The sequence below is a fragment of the Microtus ochrogaster genome, assembly GCF_000317375.1.
Source record: "Microtus ochrogaster isolate Prairie Vole_2 chromosome 14 unlocalized genomic scaffold, MicOch1.0 chr14_random_1, whole genome shotgun sequence".
Taxonomy (NCBI): Eukaryota; Metazoa; Chordata; class Mammalia; order Rodentia; family Cricetidae; genus Microtus; species Microtus ochrogaster.
Window position 1 is genome coordinate 18414715 of NW_004949096.1, and position 14354 is coordinate 18429068.

General features: G+C 44.6%; 1 protein-coding gene across 15 annotated transcripts in view; it reads right to left on the minus strand.

The window, feature by feature from the left end:
- Positions 1 to 14354, minus strand: part of Phf21a (PHD finger protein 21A) — a 171352-nt gene that overhangs the window by 12623 nt on the left and 144375 nt on the right. For 11 of the 15 annotated variants that reach the window (XM_026787807.1, XM_026787806.1, XM_026787800.1 and 8 more), the window contains 4 exons: positions 12128 to 12379; positions 10913 to 10999; positions 8827 to 9120; positions 713 to 811 (listed from right to left, as the gene is read on the minus strand). In XM_026787807.1, coding sequence (XP_026643608.1) covers positions 713 to 811; positions 8827 to 9120; positions 10913 to 10999; positions 12128 to 12379 — 732 coding nt within the window. The remainder of the gene's footprint in view (positions 1 to 712; positions 812 to 8826; positions 9121 to 10912; positions 11000 to 12127; positions 12380 to 14354) is intronic. The other 4 variants (XM_026787810.1, XM_026787814.1, XM_026787808.1 and 1 more) reach the window with 1 other exon arrangement.

A 14354-nucleotide genomic window follows, 5' to 3' on the forward strand; every position in this document is an offset into this window, starting at 1 on the left:
TTTTTTTTTTTTTTTTTTTTTTTCCAAGACAGGGTTTTTCTGTGTAGCCCTGATGTCCTGGAACTCATTGTATAGACTAGGCTGGCCTCAGACTCAGAGATCTGCCTGTCTTTGCCTCCTGAGCACTGGGATTAAACGTGTGCTCCACTCCCGCTCAGCTGATCTTTCCTTTGTTTGTTTAAAGAAAAAAAAAGGCACAATGACATCATCCTCATGCCACCGTCAGGTATGGCTTCTCTATGACACCCTCCATCGTAACCACACCTGCATTTGCGTCAAGGGAGAACGCCCTCTCGTCCATGGGCACACAGTTCGTCGCTTTTGCTGGGCTCTGTCATAGTGTGAACATTACCTCTGCCAACCCACTTTCACGCTCAGTGTTTGGAATCTGTTGCTCTAATGTAATAAACTGAGCACCTGATGGCAGCCCACAATGTAACCCCTCAGCTGCTTACACACGTTGTCGGAGCCAAGCCCAGCACTGCTTTCCTTAGGAATGCTGCAGGACCCTGGGAAGTTCATCTTTAATCTTCTGTTTCAAGTTTACAGGGTTTATATGGAAACATCATGTCAGAACTCCTCCTTTCAGCACCTGTACTTGGGCTCTCAGGACTTTGTGCTAAAAGCCTGCCCCAGGTTGACCTGACCTGGTCACACTGAGGGGGCTGAATCTACAGCCCTGGGGCACATGAGGTGTGCAGGGTGGCCCTACCTGAGGGTTCTCTTCTCGTTTTGGTTTTGGTGCAGCAGGTGGAGTGACGGTACGGCTCTCTGCTTGCTTCTCCTCTGTGTCTGGGTGGGATTTAACTGTCTAGGAGAGAACAATTAAGCAAAAATTTAGAATTAATGTTTTATTAAAAGAATTGGAAATAGTTGAACTATAGTCAGGAAAAAATAGTGTACTCAAATTTGAAACATTACCAGACAAGTTCATATGATGTATTTGTGAAAGTCAGCTGGAGACACTGGACTGCATGCCTGAGTAATACGAACCTATAAATACCATCAGATAAAGGTACAGTTCCTGCATATAAGGATGAAGTGCCAGCAGGTGGAGCACCTGTTGCCAAGCCAGTAACATGAAGTTTGGTCCCCAAGATCCACCTGGCAGAAAAGGACAACTAACTTCCCTTAGTGTCTCTTGACCTCCACATGTGCACCACAGCACATGCAACGCCCAGGAAATATGATGCTTTGAAAGAAGGCGAACAAGGGCTCAGAGGCCAAAAACAATGGCTTCTCTTGCAGTGGATCTGGGTTCAGTTCTCAGCACCTACATGGCAGCTCATAACCATCTGTAACTCTAATCCCTGGGCCCTCTTTTGATCTGCTTGGGCATCAGACACACACATGGTGTTCAGACATAAGTTCAGGCAAAATATTCAAACATATAAAATTAAAAGGTGATTAGAAATATTTTTTAAAGGCAAAGAGAAACTGAAGTATAGGTTATTTTCCTTGGCTGTGGGATATGGAGGTTCCCAGAAACATCCCATCATCGCTACATAAGGGCTAAGCTCTGTCCCTGTGCTTAAGATATACAGTCTATCCCAAGGTTTTCTTCTGAACTACCGTTACCTGGGGCACTAAAAACTGACTTGCAAGAGGTTGACGTTCTGACCCTTCCAACTCCTTCTAGATGCATTTATGGAAACACACAAATACCAGTACATTACAATCTGAGGACACAAATGGGAGCTATCACCGGGCAGTCCTGCATGACTGTTCTTACTAGGGGCAATGGCTAGCTCTTTTATACATTCTGTAGAAATAAAATCGTTTCAGAACAGAAGACATAAAACCATAAATATAAACTTACTTTTAAAAAACTAATGAAAATTATAGGTGCAATGGTATTTTGTGAGGTAACAACAAGTGATTAAGTAATTAGAACAAAATCTGACTATTGACAGACAGGAGCTGAGTGCAAGACTTTAGACCCATAAAAAAAGACATCAAAAGTTCTTGAAAACCATAATGATGAAAAATAATGTATGAGATCTGAAAAAAGTTTTACTTTTTTCTCTGGCTATTCCCATACTTTGCCTCTGGCTTTGCATGCTGTTACATAGGCAAATGTAAGACCTGCTTATCAATATGAGGACAGCCACTGTCCTGAGGCCCAGCTGCCGCCTTCACTGCTCTCACCGGAGTCCTGCCATACGTTTCCATCTGTATTATATGCCATGTGAGCGGGGGCTGCTGCACACCCCTTGTTACTGTCGTCCTTTGAGCCAGCACGACACGTCATACTTGTATCAATACAGCACTGGCCTCCGGGAGAGTCAATCACATTTCAATCTCTGTCTCAATCCCCTTCTTCTCCTTCCTAACAAACATAGCTTTTAATTTAGTCCCAAAAGGACCCATTTCCTCCATAAAGGAAACCTTTACTTGGAACGCCATTCATAGTGATATTACTAAGGCTTGGGGTAATCAGAATTGGCTTATTTTTGTGACTTGAACGTGAAAGGACAGAGGAATGAAGGTCAACCACAGGGCTTGTGTTCCATTCCTGCGTGAAACAGTTCCCTGAGAGTCCCTCTCATATTTCCATGGTTGAACAAACACTTGGTAGCACTGCTCCTGTGATGTGGGAATGATTTCTTATTAATAAAGAAACTGCCTAGGCCCATTTCATAGGCCAACCTTTAGGTAGGCGGAGAAAACAGAACAGGATGCTGGGAGAAAGAAGCTGAGTCAGGGAGTCGCCATGGTTCTCCCACGCCAGACAGACGCAGGTTAAGATCATTCCTGGTAAGCCAGCTTGTGGACTACACAGAATAATAGAAATGGGTTAGATCAATATGTAAGAGCTAGCCAATAAGAGGCTGGAACTAATGGGTTAGGCAGTGATTAAAAGAATACAGTTTCCGTGTAATTATTTCGGGGCATAAGCTAAGCTAGCCATGTGGGCTGCCGGGTGCGGGGGACGCAGCCCAGCCGCTCTTATTTCAACACTCCTGGGAGAGGCAAGTCCCTCTGCACCGAAGATTACCACACCCACATTTCTCTCTCCTCTCTCTCTCTCTGGAAAGAACAACATACTGAGTGTTGGAAAAAGAACATTAAAAAAAATCCAAACAAAAAGAAAACAATCAAAACATTTGGGGTGGGGTACTTTCTCTCAAGGACCTCTTGCTCTAGGAGAAGGCTGTCACGTGCCCAGAACTACAGAGATACTAAGGCCAGATGAAATAGTCTCCTGCCCACAACCAGCAAAAAATGAGGCCACAAGTCACTTGACTGAGCTTAGACATAAACTACCCAACTCTAGTTAGGCCTGGTGACAACTGCAGCTCTGCTCAACTACTTTGACTACAAACTTGTAAGAGACCTGGAGCCCAAACTATCTAGCTAAGCAGAAGGCAGAGGAACAACATTCCTAAAGGAATGGGTGATGGAGGAAGGTCATTGATTAATTAAATAAAGAAGCTGCTTGCCCTGATAGGTTAAAACATAGGTGGGAGGAGTAAACAGAACAGAATGCTGGGAGGAAGAGGAAGTGAGGTCAGACTCGACAGCTCTCCTTTCGGGGGCAGACGCCTCAGAGAGACACGATGCTCCACTCTTGCGGGCAGAGGCGAGAGCTCTGCTCTCTGAGGCACACGCGATGAAGCTCCGACCCAGGATGGACGTAGGCTAGAATCTCCCTGGTAAGCCACCTTGTGGGCTACAGCAGATTATTAGAGATGGGCTAGTCCAGGTGCGAGAGTTAGCCTAGAAGAGGCTACATAGAAATGGGCCAAGCAGTGATTAAAAGAATACAGTGTCAGTGTAATTATTTCGGGGCATAAGCTAGCCATGCAGGCGGCTGGAGTGCTGGGGACGCAGCCCCGCCGCTCATATCACAACAGATGGGTAAAACAAACAAACCCAGAAAAATCAAAGCCATCACCTAACAATCCTATATTGTGCTAAAACTATTCTGAAAGAATGAAGGATAAATTAAGTGATTCAGACACGAAAGCACTGCCTACACACTTGCCTTAAAGAAATGACAGACAGCAGACCATTACTTGAGCCACAAAGAGAACTCCAGTCAAGGCACTACACAGGCCACATCACAGCAGTTTAGATTAGTAACTGCTCACTCTGCTCTTATATAAAAGATTACTGCAGGAGACAACAGTTAAATCTGTATTAGCGAACACACACTATAAAGATATAATTATGATATAACATGCACAGCAGGACAGAATTGTACAGGAGCAGAAATTTTGAACTGAACTGGGATCAATTAAAATGAGATTGTTAAAGCTAACTGTAATCTCCATGGTAACTACTAAGAAAATGAAATATACATGGAAGAGAAGGATATGATGAAGACATGAAAATGTACACTAGGAAAAACAAAAACACAAAGAAGGGCAGTACTGAAGGAACAAGGGAAGAAGGTGTAAGGTATGCAGACAGCAACACAGCCGAGTATCTCCTCACTGCTGACCACTGAAACTGAAAGGCACAGAGTAGCAGGATGGATAAGTTAAGCTCCTGCGAGAGACTCACTTCAGAGTGGAAGGTACAAAGGGTTGAAAGGAAAATGCTAAGAGCATTTTGTATGTTTTAGGGCTAATCGGTGTACAGTCTGTTCAGTTCCCTTATTTACACATGTTTTCCTCTACGTGCTGGAGCCATTATTTAAACCGGGGAAGTAATACTTTCAGCCACTGGTGTAGGACAGTCTGTCTCTTCAACTCCATCAGTATTTACTTCATATATCTTAGGACTTTTTTGATAGGTGCATATATTAAAGTTCTTATACCGCCTTTTCAGATCAATTCTTTTATACCTGTATTTTGACACAAGAAACATCTATGCCTTTTGTGTTTCTAACTTAGAGTTGACTTTGTTTGGTGTAATATAACTATCCCTACATGCTTTTAATATACCAGGGACAGGTGCAGAGGCAGGGGCAGGGGGATCTGTAAGTACAAGGCAAGCCAGAGTTACATAGGGAGACTTTGTCTCAAAACAAATAAAACAAAAAACTCAAACGTGGTCCTTTGGGAAAAAAACATTGACCAAAGTTATAAACTTCTAGAGACCAAGGATAAGGATGAAATAATGAAAAAGCAGGAAAGTTTCATTCTTAGTCTTTCTTACAGTAATAAAATAAGGTGTTTAAGAGAATACATCAGATAATTGTATGACAAACATGTAACATAAAAGAAATGGACAAATCTCTAGAAATACCTTACCCAAGCTGACCAAACATGAGACAGTAAAGCTTAAACAAACACAGCAACACTAATGCAACAGCAATCAAAGATGGCGGAAGCAGCAGGTACTGGAGTCAGAAGCAGAGCACGGGGCTGTGGTGGCGCCGCACTCATCCCGTGATGATTAGGCTCTAATTGAAGAGGGGCTGTTCCCCATGACGAGAAAAGTGAATGCTTTCTGAGATGGAATCTTACCTAGAGAATATTAGAGATTCATTCTGTTTCTTTGAAGAAGCCCTGTCAAGAAAAAGGTGCCACCAAACTAATCACACACTACACAGAAATCCCTCATAAAGGAAGTGTGACTAACGAAGCAGACACCTCAACCTTCGACAGCCACCAGTCCCATAGCAAGACTCTCAACTAGTGGCAACATGACCACTTGCTGAAGGTTTTAAAACTCTGCTATGTAACGGTAGCCTGAGATTGCAGCATACTACATACATGACTCTACATGTACCAGGGAGAGCAGGTTGTGGACCTGGACTTTTGTACGTCTCGCTTAACCACGGTGGGCTAGAACCAAAACCCACGGTGTCGTTAGCACTCAGGCTCTGTAAGCTCCTCCTCTCCTCTCTCAGAACCACAGTAAGGCAGACACCAGAGGCTCTCTAGTGAGGCTGGGTAAAAAGAACCCATTGCTAGTGTAACTCTACTGCCTTCTTTCCTTCGTCAAAGAGAGAGAGAGGCCGGGGGTCAACACAGCCTGGATGCTTCCTTCCCGGGGGCAAAGCCTCAGCGACTGCTGCACATGCCCGAGACTGAGCTCTGTGTTGATGGGGCTTTGATTTTCTCCTCTTCATCTTTATATACAAACAGCATGAGGAGCAAAGCAGCTGGCACTTGTCTGTTTGTTGTTTGTTTGAGGGATGAAACCCAGGTCCTTGTGCATATCAGGCCAGAGCTCCATCACTGGGCTACATCCCAGTGCTCACTAACATGTTTTCAAGAAGTGAAGAAGGTTAACTGAAGAAACAGCAAACCTAGTGAGCCTTGAGAACCCTGGACACACAGGCTTGGTAAATCTCTGAACAGGTGACTACCTGTCTCCTATGTTAGCTCACCTATGAGAAGCTCAGCAGAAGCTCTGCAGAAGGGAATCCCAAGAACCGGGCTAATCTGAGGGCTGCTAGGCCAGATGGCCTGCCAACTTAACTAGCAACGACTGGATTCCTATATTCTGGCAGAGAGGATGCCAGGACATACAAGCTTTCAACTTAGAACTTCTATGCTATTCAAATCAAACTGCAAAACATCGTCACCTTGACAGTGCAAGACATAAAAAGATGCCTAAAGTCTAGAGAAGACTGGGTTAAATACATGGTGCACTTTAAAATTCTGTTAGTATGTAAACAGAAAATATCTAGAGGTACATAATAGAAAATGCTAATAGCAATAAACTGCTGGTGGTAAAGTTAGACTAAAATTACAGAAAGTGCATAGGTTATGGGGACAGCATCTTATATAACTTATATTTCTGTGATGTCTACATTTTAAAATCACATGTAATATCTGTATAATCAGAAAATAAATGAAAAAATGAGATGAAAATGAAAATAGTTTTCCTTATTTACCAGAAGTGCTAGAAAAGCGATGGGAAGTGGTACCTGACACCACTTTCTGAGGCACTCAGGCCCCATGGAAATGTGCATTGCTGTTTTATCATGGGTGTTGGGTTCCCTGGAATCCGAGTTACAGACATCTATGAGCTGCCATGTGGGTGCTGGGAACTGAACCCAGGTCCTCTGGTAGAGCAGTCAGTGCTCTTAACCACTGAGCCATCTCTCCAGCCTCACTCCCCACCAGCACTTCCGAGGGTCAGCACAGCCCTCGAGATCTTGTCCCCTAAGTCTTGAGCACTGAAGGACTGCTGTCAAATAGTCTCAAAACCTCTCATCTAAAGTTGGTGCTAATAATTTAGTTCAGTGGTGCTGGCACACGCCTCTAATCCCAGCATTCAGGATGCAGAGGCAGGTGGATCTCTGTGAGTTCGAGGTCAGCCTAGTCTACAGATTGAGTTTCAGGAAAGGCCCCAAAGCTACAGAGAAACCCTGTCTTGACTCCCCCCCCTCAAAAAAAAAAATCCTAGCAAGCCCCTCGAAGTACTTGCTGGTGTTTGGGCAGCTCTGCAGGAATGGTGATGAGCCATCTTGTGTGTTTCTTGATTCAACTCTGCTGCATGGATAAGTGGTCTGAGTCCAAGAAGGTTAAAGTAGCATTCCCTGAGCTACACCCACCAGGGGCCAGCCTTTCTGAATCATGGTTGCTTACCCAATTAGGCAGAAGACTGAGATCCACCAGAGACTTTTTTGTTTGTTTGTTTTTTGAGAGAGTTTCTCTATGCAGCTTTGGAGCCTGTCCTGGACCTCACTCTGTAGACTAGGCTGGCCTTGAAATCAGAGAGATCCACCTGCCTATGCATCCTGAATACCAGGATCAAAGGCGTGCGTCACTACTACCCAGCTAGAGACTATTTTCACATAAATGGTAAGTCAAGTCTGAGCAATTAGAAACAGACCAAGATAATGACTTTTTGAGATAGGCACATAATTGAAAGGGTTAATAATAAGTACTAAAGGTAAATTTTTATTAAAATTTCAGGAATAAATAAATTAGGAGGACAGACTATCCTACAATTTATATTTCTGTGATGTTAATATTTCTTAAAATCACATATATTATCTCTGTGATCAGAAAAAGAAATAAAAAAGTAAAATGAAAATGACAAAAAAGCTTTCTCTTCCCAAAGAAAAGTGAGATTTAGGGACAGAATGTGACAGCACTGTGAGTTACTTCAAGGAGCTTGGAGGTCTAAAGCTGAGTAGGGTGGTCCTGGCTCAGACTGGCTCCAAGTGGTGACTATCTTCCTGCCTCAGGCTCCTGGTATTGTGCTTACAAATATGTCCCACCATGCTGGGCAGGCCAGTGATTAGTTAAAGCAACTTTCTTGAAAACTTGCCTTTGTCTGAAGGACTCCTTTTATTCACTGGTCTTTCTCCAGATGGTGAAGTGACTGTCTGGAGACCCCCTCTCTGCGGTTATACCTTTACTGGCTTTACTCTAGTCTCACTCAAGTATCAGAACAATCTGACTTTAGAAACTGTCAATGCAGGGCTCCAATGTCTGCTACATCTAGTCTAGAGCTCAGAGGGTGAGTTCTGGAGAGTGAAAATCTGTGATGATGGCAGAAGTCCCCGAGATGAAGTCCTTCCCTGCTCTGCTTACTGTCCCTGACTGACCTCCACAGTCAGGTCCACACCTGGGTTTTTCCCAGGTGAAGCCAAGATGTGCTTTCTGTTTCAGGTGTAAGATTGCGGTGGGGAGTGGGAGACAGGCTTCCTCACTGCGAATTTCTGCAGCAGCCAGCAGGGGGAGCTCACTCACACAGGACTCTGAAGCCAGCAACCCTGGGAAAGCAACCCAACTTTCTTCTGGAGAAACAGCTCTTGGATGTGAATGAATTATCATACAACAAAGCAATAGGATGTTGACTTGGTGCCAAGTTGAAGAACCCCTGACAAGGCATACTTAGAAAGTGTCTAGCAGCTACTGCTTCAAAGCCAGGGCCACTGCCACAGCAGGCACTTAAGCACTCTGCCCATACCTGCTTCTCAAGGCTTGGTTTGCTAAGCTGTACAGTCTGAGGTCCAGCGAGTCTGGTCCCTGGAGTAGCTATCACAATGCTGGTGAGCTGGGCCATGGGGAACGTTTTGGCTATGGTTGCGGTCTGTCCATTGACGACACGAACGGGGTGGATGGAATTCTGGGATGTGGGGAGGGTTGTGGGTGTAAACTTGGTCAGCATGACAGGCCTCTGGATAAGCTGAGGAGCTGCAAGCATGGGAGGAGGCGCTGGAGCAATAGGAATGTTATTCTGGGCCACAGGCTTGGGTCGGACCTATGAGAGAGAGAATAATACTGCATTACTGGAGGTAAGCAGACTGGTGCCAGATGTGGCTCGTGACAGTCTTCTAAGTCAATCCTGTGATGGCTGCTATTGAAATGGTAGTAAGAATTGCATTTAACATTGTTATAAACACCTGTGGATATATGTCCCTAAAACATAAAAGCTTCATGAAATCTGCCCCACAAGAGAAACATGGACGAAACCTTTAATTCTTTATTGAAATCTTTCATAGGGCTACTTTTGGGAATGAAAATAGCTGTATGAAGTGTCTAGATGACAGCAGGCTTCATATCATTTCCGCTAAGGTCCTGACTACTCTTTCTGTCCACTCTTAAGTACGTCCAACCTGTAGTTTGCATAGCAAAAGAAGGAATTTCTAAAACACTGAGTGTGATCATGTCATGTACTTGCCCAGAGATCCTTCCACTGATTTACACTGCTGCTAGGATACAGCTCATATCTCAGCGCAGTGGCAAGGGCCCCAGACTCTTCCCAGTACACTTTTCTAGGCCCTTTCTCGAAGTCTAACCAGGTAAGCTTCATGGGCTCTGCACAGCCACAGCAATCTCCTTGGTTCCTTTAACACACGTGTGTCCTCACTGCACACAGTTCACACTGTCCTCTTAGACGTGTGTCCTCACTGCACACAGTTCACACTGTCCTCTTAGACGTGTGTCCTCACTGCACACAGTTCACACTGTCCTCTTAGACGTGTGTCCTCACTGCACACAGTTCACACTGTCCTCTCAGACGTGTGTCCACTGCACACAGTTTACACTGTCCTCTCAGGCGTGTGTGTCCTCACTGCACACACGCAGTTTTTAAATTTCTTCATCAAAATTTAGGCCTCCCACTGAACATATTCTTCAGGGAAATCACGAACAGACCTTCTCCATCAGTCCAGAATGGTGAGAGTCCCTTCCACATGCTCTCCTACCATGCTTCCCTATGGACACTTTAATCCCTATAGGTACCTGTGATGATGCTCTCGGACAGCTGAGAGCTGCATCTTGAAAATCCGCATATCCAGGGAACAAAAGCTTAGCAATGTTTTGCTACCCACAGGCTTATTAAAGATCTATCTGGAAAATAACAGGACGGCCTTCTCTCATGCTAGCCTTCTCTCATGCTAGCCTTCTCTCATGCTAGCACTGTACGTTTCCTCACAGATTCCATTCTCTTCTTTTCCTGAGAGCTGCACCTCAGAGAGTAACTCTTGGCCTTTCTTTTTTTTTTTGTTTTTTGTTTTTTGTTTTTCGAGACAGGGTTTCTCTGTGGTTTTGGAGCCTGTCCTGGAACTAGCTCTTGTAGACCAGGCTGGTCTCGAACTCACAGAGATCCGCCTGCCTCTGCCTCCCGAGTGCTGGGATTAAAGGCGTGCGCCACCACCGCCCGGCTAACTCTTGGCCTTTCTATTGGAGGAACCACCTGGAGACCACCAGGGCTGCTCTAGTGCTGGGAGAACTGTCAGGGGTGAGAAGCAACACAACTGCTTAGGCGTGGGCAGAAAAGCACGATGCAGACCCGAACTCCATCCTCCATAAGCTAGGTCACAAGGGTTTGTTTGGCTGTTTCTACTCTTTTCAGCAGAGGGAAAAGACATCGAAAGTGGTGCACATCTCTGTTCCCTAGAGCCAGAAGAATTCTGAATGTATTCCCAAGGAGTTAGTGGTGCCATGATGGCATTCTCTTGGCGATTTACACTTAGTTCTGCTTCACTTTCTCCACAAGGGCAGGCACACGAGGCCACCTCACCCACCACTGCTCTCCACTGGTTTCTCACCTGTGGGAGGAAGTTTGGACGTGGAGTGAGCCTAGGAGGAGGGATAAACTGTGGTACTTTGATGGGCTGAGGAGGTGTTGCTTGAACCTGTTTAAAACAAGCAAACAAAAAGAGGAAAGATAAATAAACCTGAGGGGCAGTCACATTCAGCGTTAGAGGCAGACATTCAAATGACACAGGTGCCTGCTCCCCACCACACAGCATCCCCACCATACTGCCATGCAGCTCACTATGCGAATTAACACTGCTTTAGAAGCTTGTTCTTTCCCCCTGCACACTGTCTCTCACACGCCTTATGTAGAACAAAGTAGACACAGCAAACCTGGACAATTTTCTCTGACACTCATGAACTCTCTTACACTTAGATATTTTAAGAGTCTGGATTCCCCCCCCCCCCCTTCCGCAAGATTTAAGCTTCACCCAACAGAGAACGGCTGAACAGCTTTCTTCCTACGGAAAACTCCTGACCCTAGCTAGCATCTGGCTGAGCGACAGGACAGCATTTCCAAGGACTCCTGGGTAAATGACAAAGCTTCACTTCATTGCTACTTTTACTCATTATTGGCCAATATTCTAAAAGTCACCAAGAGCTTTGTCATGGGAAGAAGATAACTGAGTGTCACAGTCTGGACCTGGTTCTCATAAACTTCCAAGAACAACAGTGCCTATACGTCTCGACCCTGGACATCTCATGGACAGTCTTGTTCAGGTGTTCCCTCCAGGGCATCCTCCCTCTGACAGCACTTGGCCGTTGGCACATTAACCTCTGAATTTCTTTAAAATTTTTAAAGTGTGCCCCAACCAACCTTACGTACTTCAGGGGCTGCATTCAAATTAGTGATAATGAACTGAAAGAATGTAACAGGGTTTTCCTCAAAGCAAAATAAAGCACAGGGGCTTTCAGCACTCAGAATCCATGGAGTTAGGGGAGGTGGCGGTGGACAGAATGGAGGGAAAGAGAATGAAACAGTGTGTGTCTTTGTGAAGGGCAGTTTTCCTCCGAAACCAAGTCCTACTTTGACCTCAGACAATGTACTAAATCTGGTTCCTGATGTCAGGACACCTCTGTAGTTAACTGACAGGCCCATAGCGGAGTTGGCTTTGCTAGGAAAATGATAGGAGCTCAGAAACCAGTAGGAGCTTAAAATGGAAACACTCTACAATACACAACCTGAACCCTCATGTGAACACACTGAGTAGCAGCTACTGGCTTACCAGAGTGACTGTGTTTTTTGCCACAATTTGGACAGCCTCTGCCCCAGGCCCAGTGACCTTACTAGACGTCTGGAGGTTGACTGGTGTGTTCTGCACATCAGTGCTGAGCACAGCTTTCTGACTGTTGATGGCGGTCACCATAGCAATGGTAGGTCTCTGGCCCACAACAGAGGCAGGCATGGTCGCAGTTGCTGCTTTCAAGACGAGAGGTAGTGTCTTTGTGGTAATCATAGAAGCTGTAGTTACAGTCTTCTAGGAGACACGGAGAACAGACATTAGGACACTGGAATGTGATCCCACTGAACAATATGCTTCTGAACTCCCAGAGGAAACAAAGCAACCAAGTTTGTCTATAAAATGAACATTTGTGATGTAGAATATGCTTCTTACTATAGAGAAAACAATCTCTAGTTTTCAAGTCAGTGTCACTTGTAAACAGGAAAGTTCTAAGCAACGGACAGTGCACATCTACAGGTACAGAACACGAGTGCACTTAAAGCTTCTGGGTTTTCTAACTGATGCAGTCAGTTAATTCACATCTAAGCTGAACGTTGTCTCTGTCCCTGATTGCTAACCTCACCAGTCTGGCTATTTGCCACCTGTGACACAGAGCAAAGGGTCCCTGGAGAAGTGGAAGGGAAACTCACAGGAGGACCAGCATAACTGCTGCCTCGGATGTAGTAAACCCCAAGTTACAGATAATGATGCTGTCAACGAGCATAGGAAATACCAGTTCTCTATTCCAAAGGGGGCTTGTGCCACTACCTAGTCTTCCCTCTGGAGAGCTGATGTGGAAGTGATCAGAGAGGGAGGGAAACCAACAAGGTGGGAACAAACACCTGGGTTTCCAAGGCCTTGGGAAACAGAGGAGGAGCTTTAGTAAGGACTTGACTGATGCTTCTAGGATATTTCCGAAGCGCTGAAGCTCCATTTGCCTAACTTTTTACTAGAACAATTACAATTCTGTTAAAGATGTGTGTTACATGGCGCACACATCTATCTACCTGGCACTATTACTAGTCACTCAAGATGCAGACATTCATCTCCAACTCACCGGTTCTAATATTTATTCCGCTGTAATTTTCCCTACTAAAATATACTCTATAGCTTGGCAGCCACTAGCGACACCTGGCCTTTCATAAACTTTAATTAAAAAATTAAAAGGTTAGTCCTGCACTTGGACTCATGATATTTTTCTAAGCCACATGTGGCAAGAAACTAGCAGCTGGACGGGGGGTGAAAGCATGCCCAGCTCTGCAGGAGTCACTGGGAGCCCCTTCTCCTCCACACCCAGGAAAACCTCCCTGAAGGAATTTCACCTCCATGCCGTATGAGCACCATGTATCCGGGTACTGTGTGTAGTTACTTACCTTTTCTGACTGACATGTGCATGCATGCACACACATTCAGCTTTTAAGATCTCCTTTCAACAACAACAACAACAACAAAACATAATAATGTGGTTTCATCCATCCCACAATTTAATCAGCAATCCTACAATTAAAAGCCCCCAAATCAACACGGGCAGCTTATGCCATCTGCCATTGCCTTCTCACTGTGGAATGGCACCTGCGCAGCAAGTCAGCGTTGAAAGCCAAACAACAGCCAAAGGCCATTTTATCACATTTGAAGTGCTAGAGAATGTAGCAGCACAGGCTCGCTCACAAAGCCAGTCCTTGCAGAGTTTTAAACACACTATACTAACAGCCTCATCTTTCAATTTATAATGCTTGTATACAAAGAGCTTTTGAAGTGGTAAGTGAGCAAGCTGGACCAGATGGCCTTCAATCCTGGTGTACCACAGGCTGTGGATGTCAAGCTGTGGTCAGCAGAACTCAATGACACAGATTTTAAAGCAGTTTGTGTGCTGATGTTGCTTTAAATGAAGTCAACGCACTTGTGTGAAACACCTCTAGTTGAGGCAAATCATTACTAATACTGGGTCAACTCAAAACTGATTATTCTAGTAAATACTGAATAAAAACACAAATAAATAGACCTAAATTATATACTTACCATTAATTCAATGCTTCTATAACATTAAACCTGATGAGTTACTTGACACTGTAACTAAGCATTTTTATTCTCCTTTAGATGTATTTAATTGTGGCCAATTTCATTCCATATATTCTAACATCCATGTAATTCTACATAACACATAGGCCAAAGATGTCTCAGTGATAGCTTCTTCTTCTTTTTTTTTTTTTTTTTTTTTGAGACAGGGTTT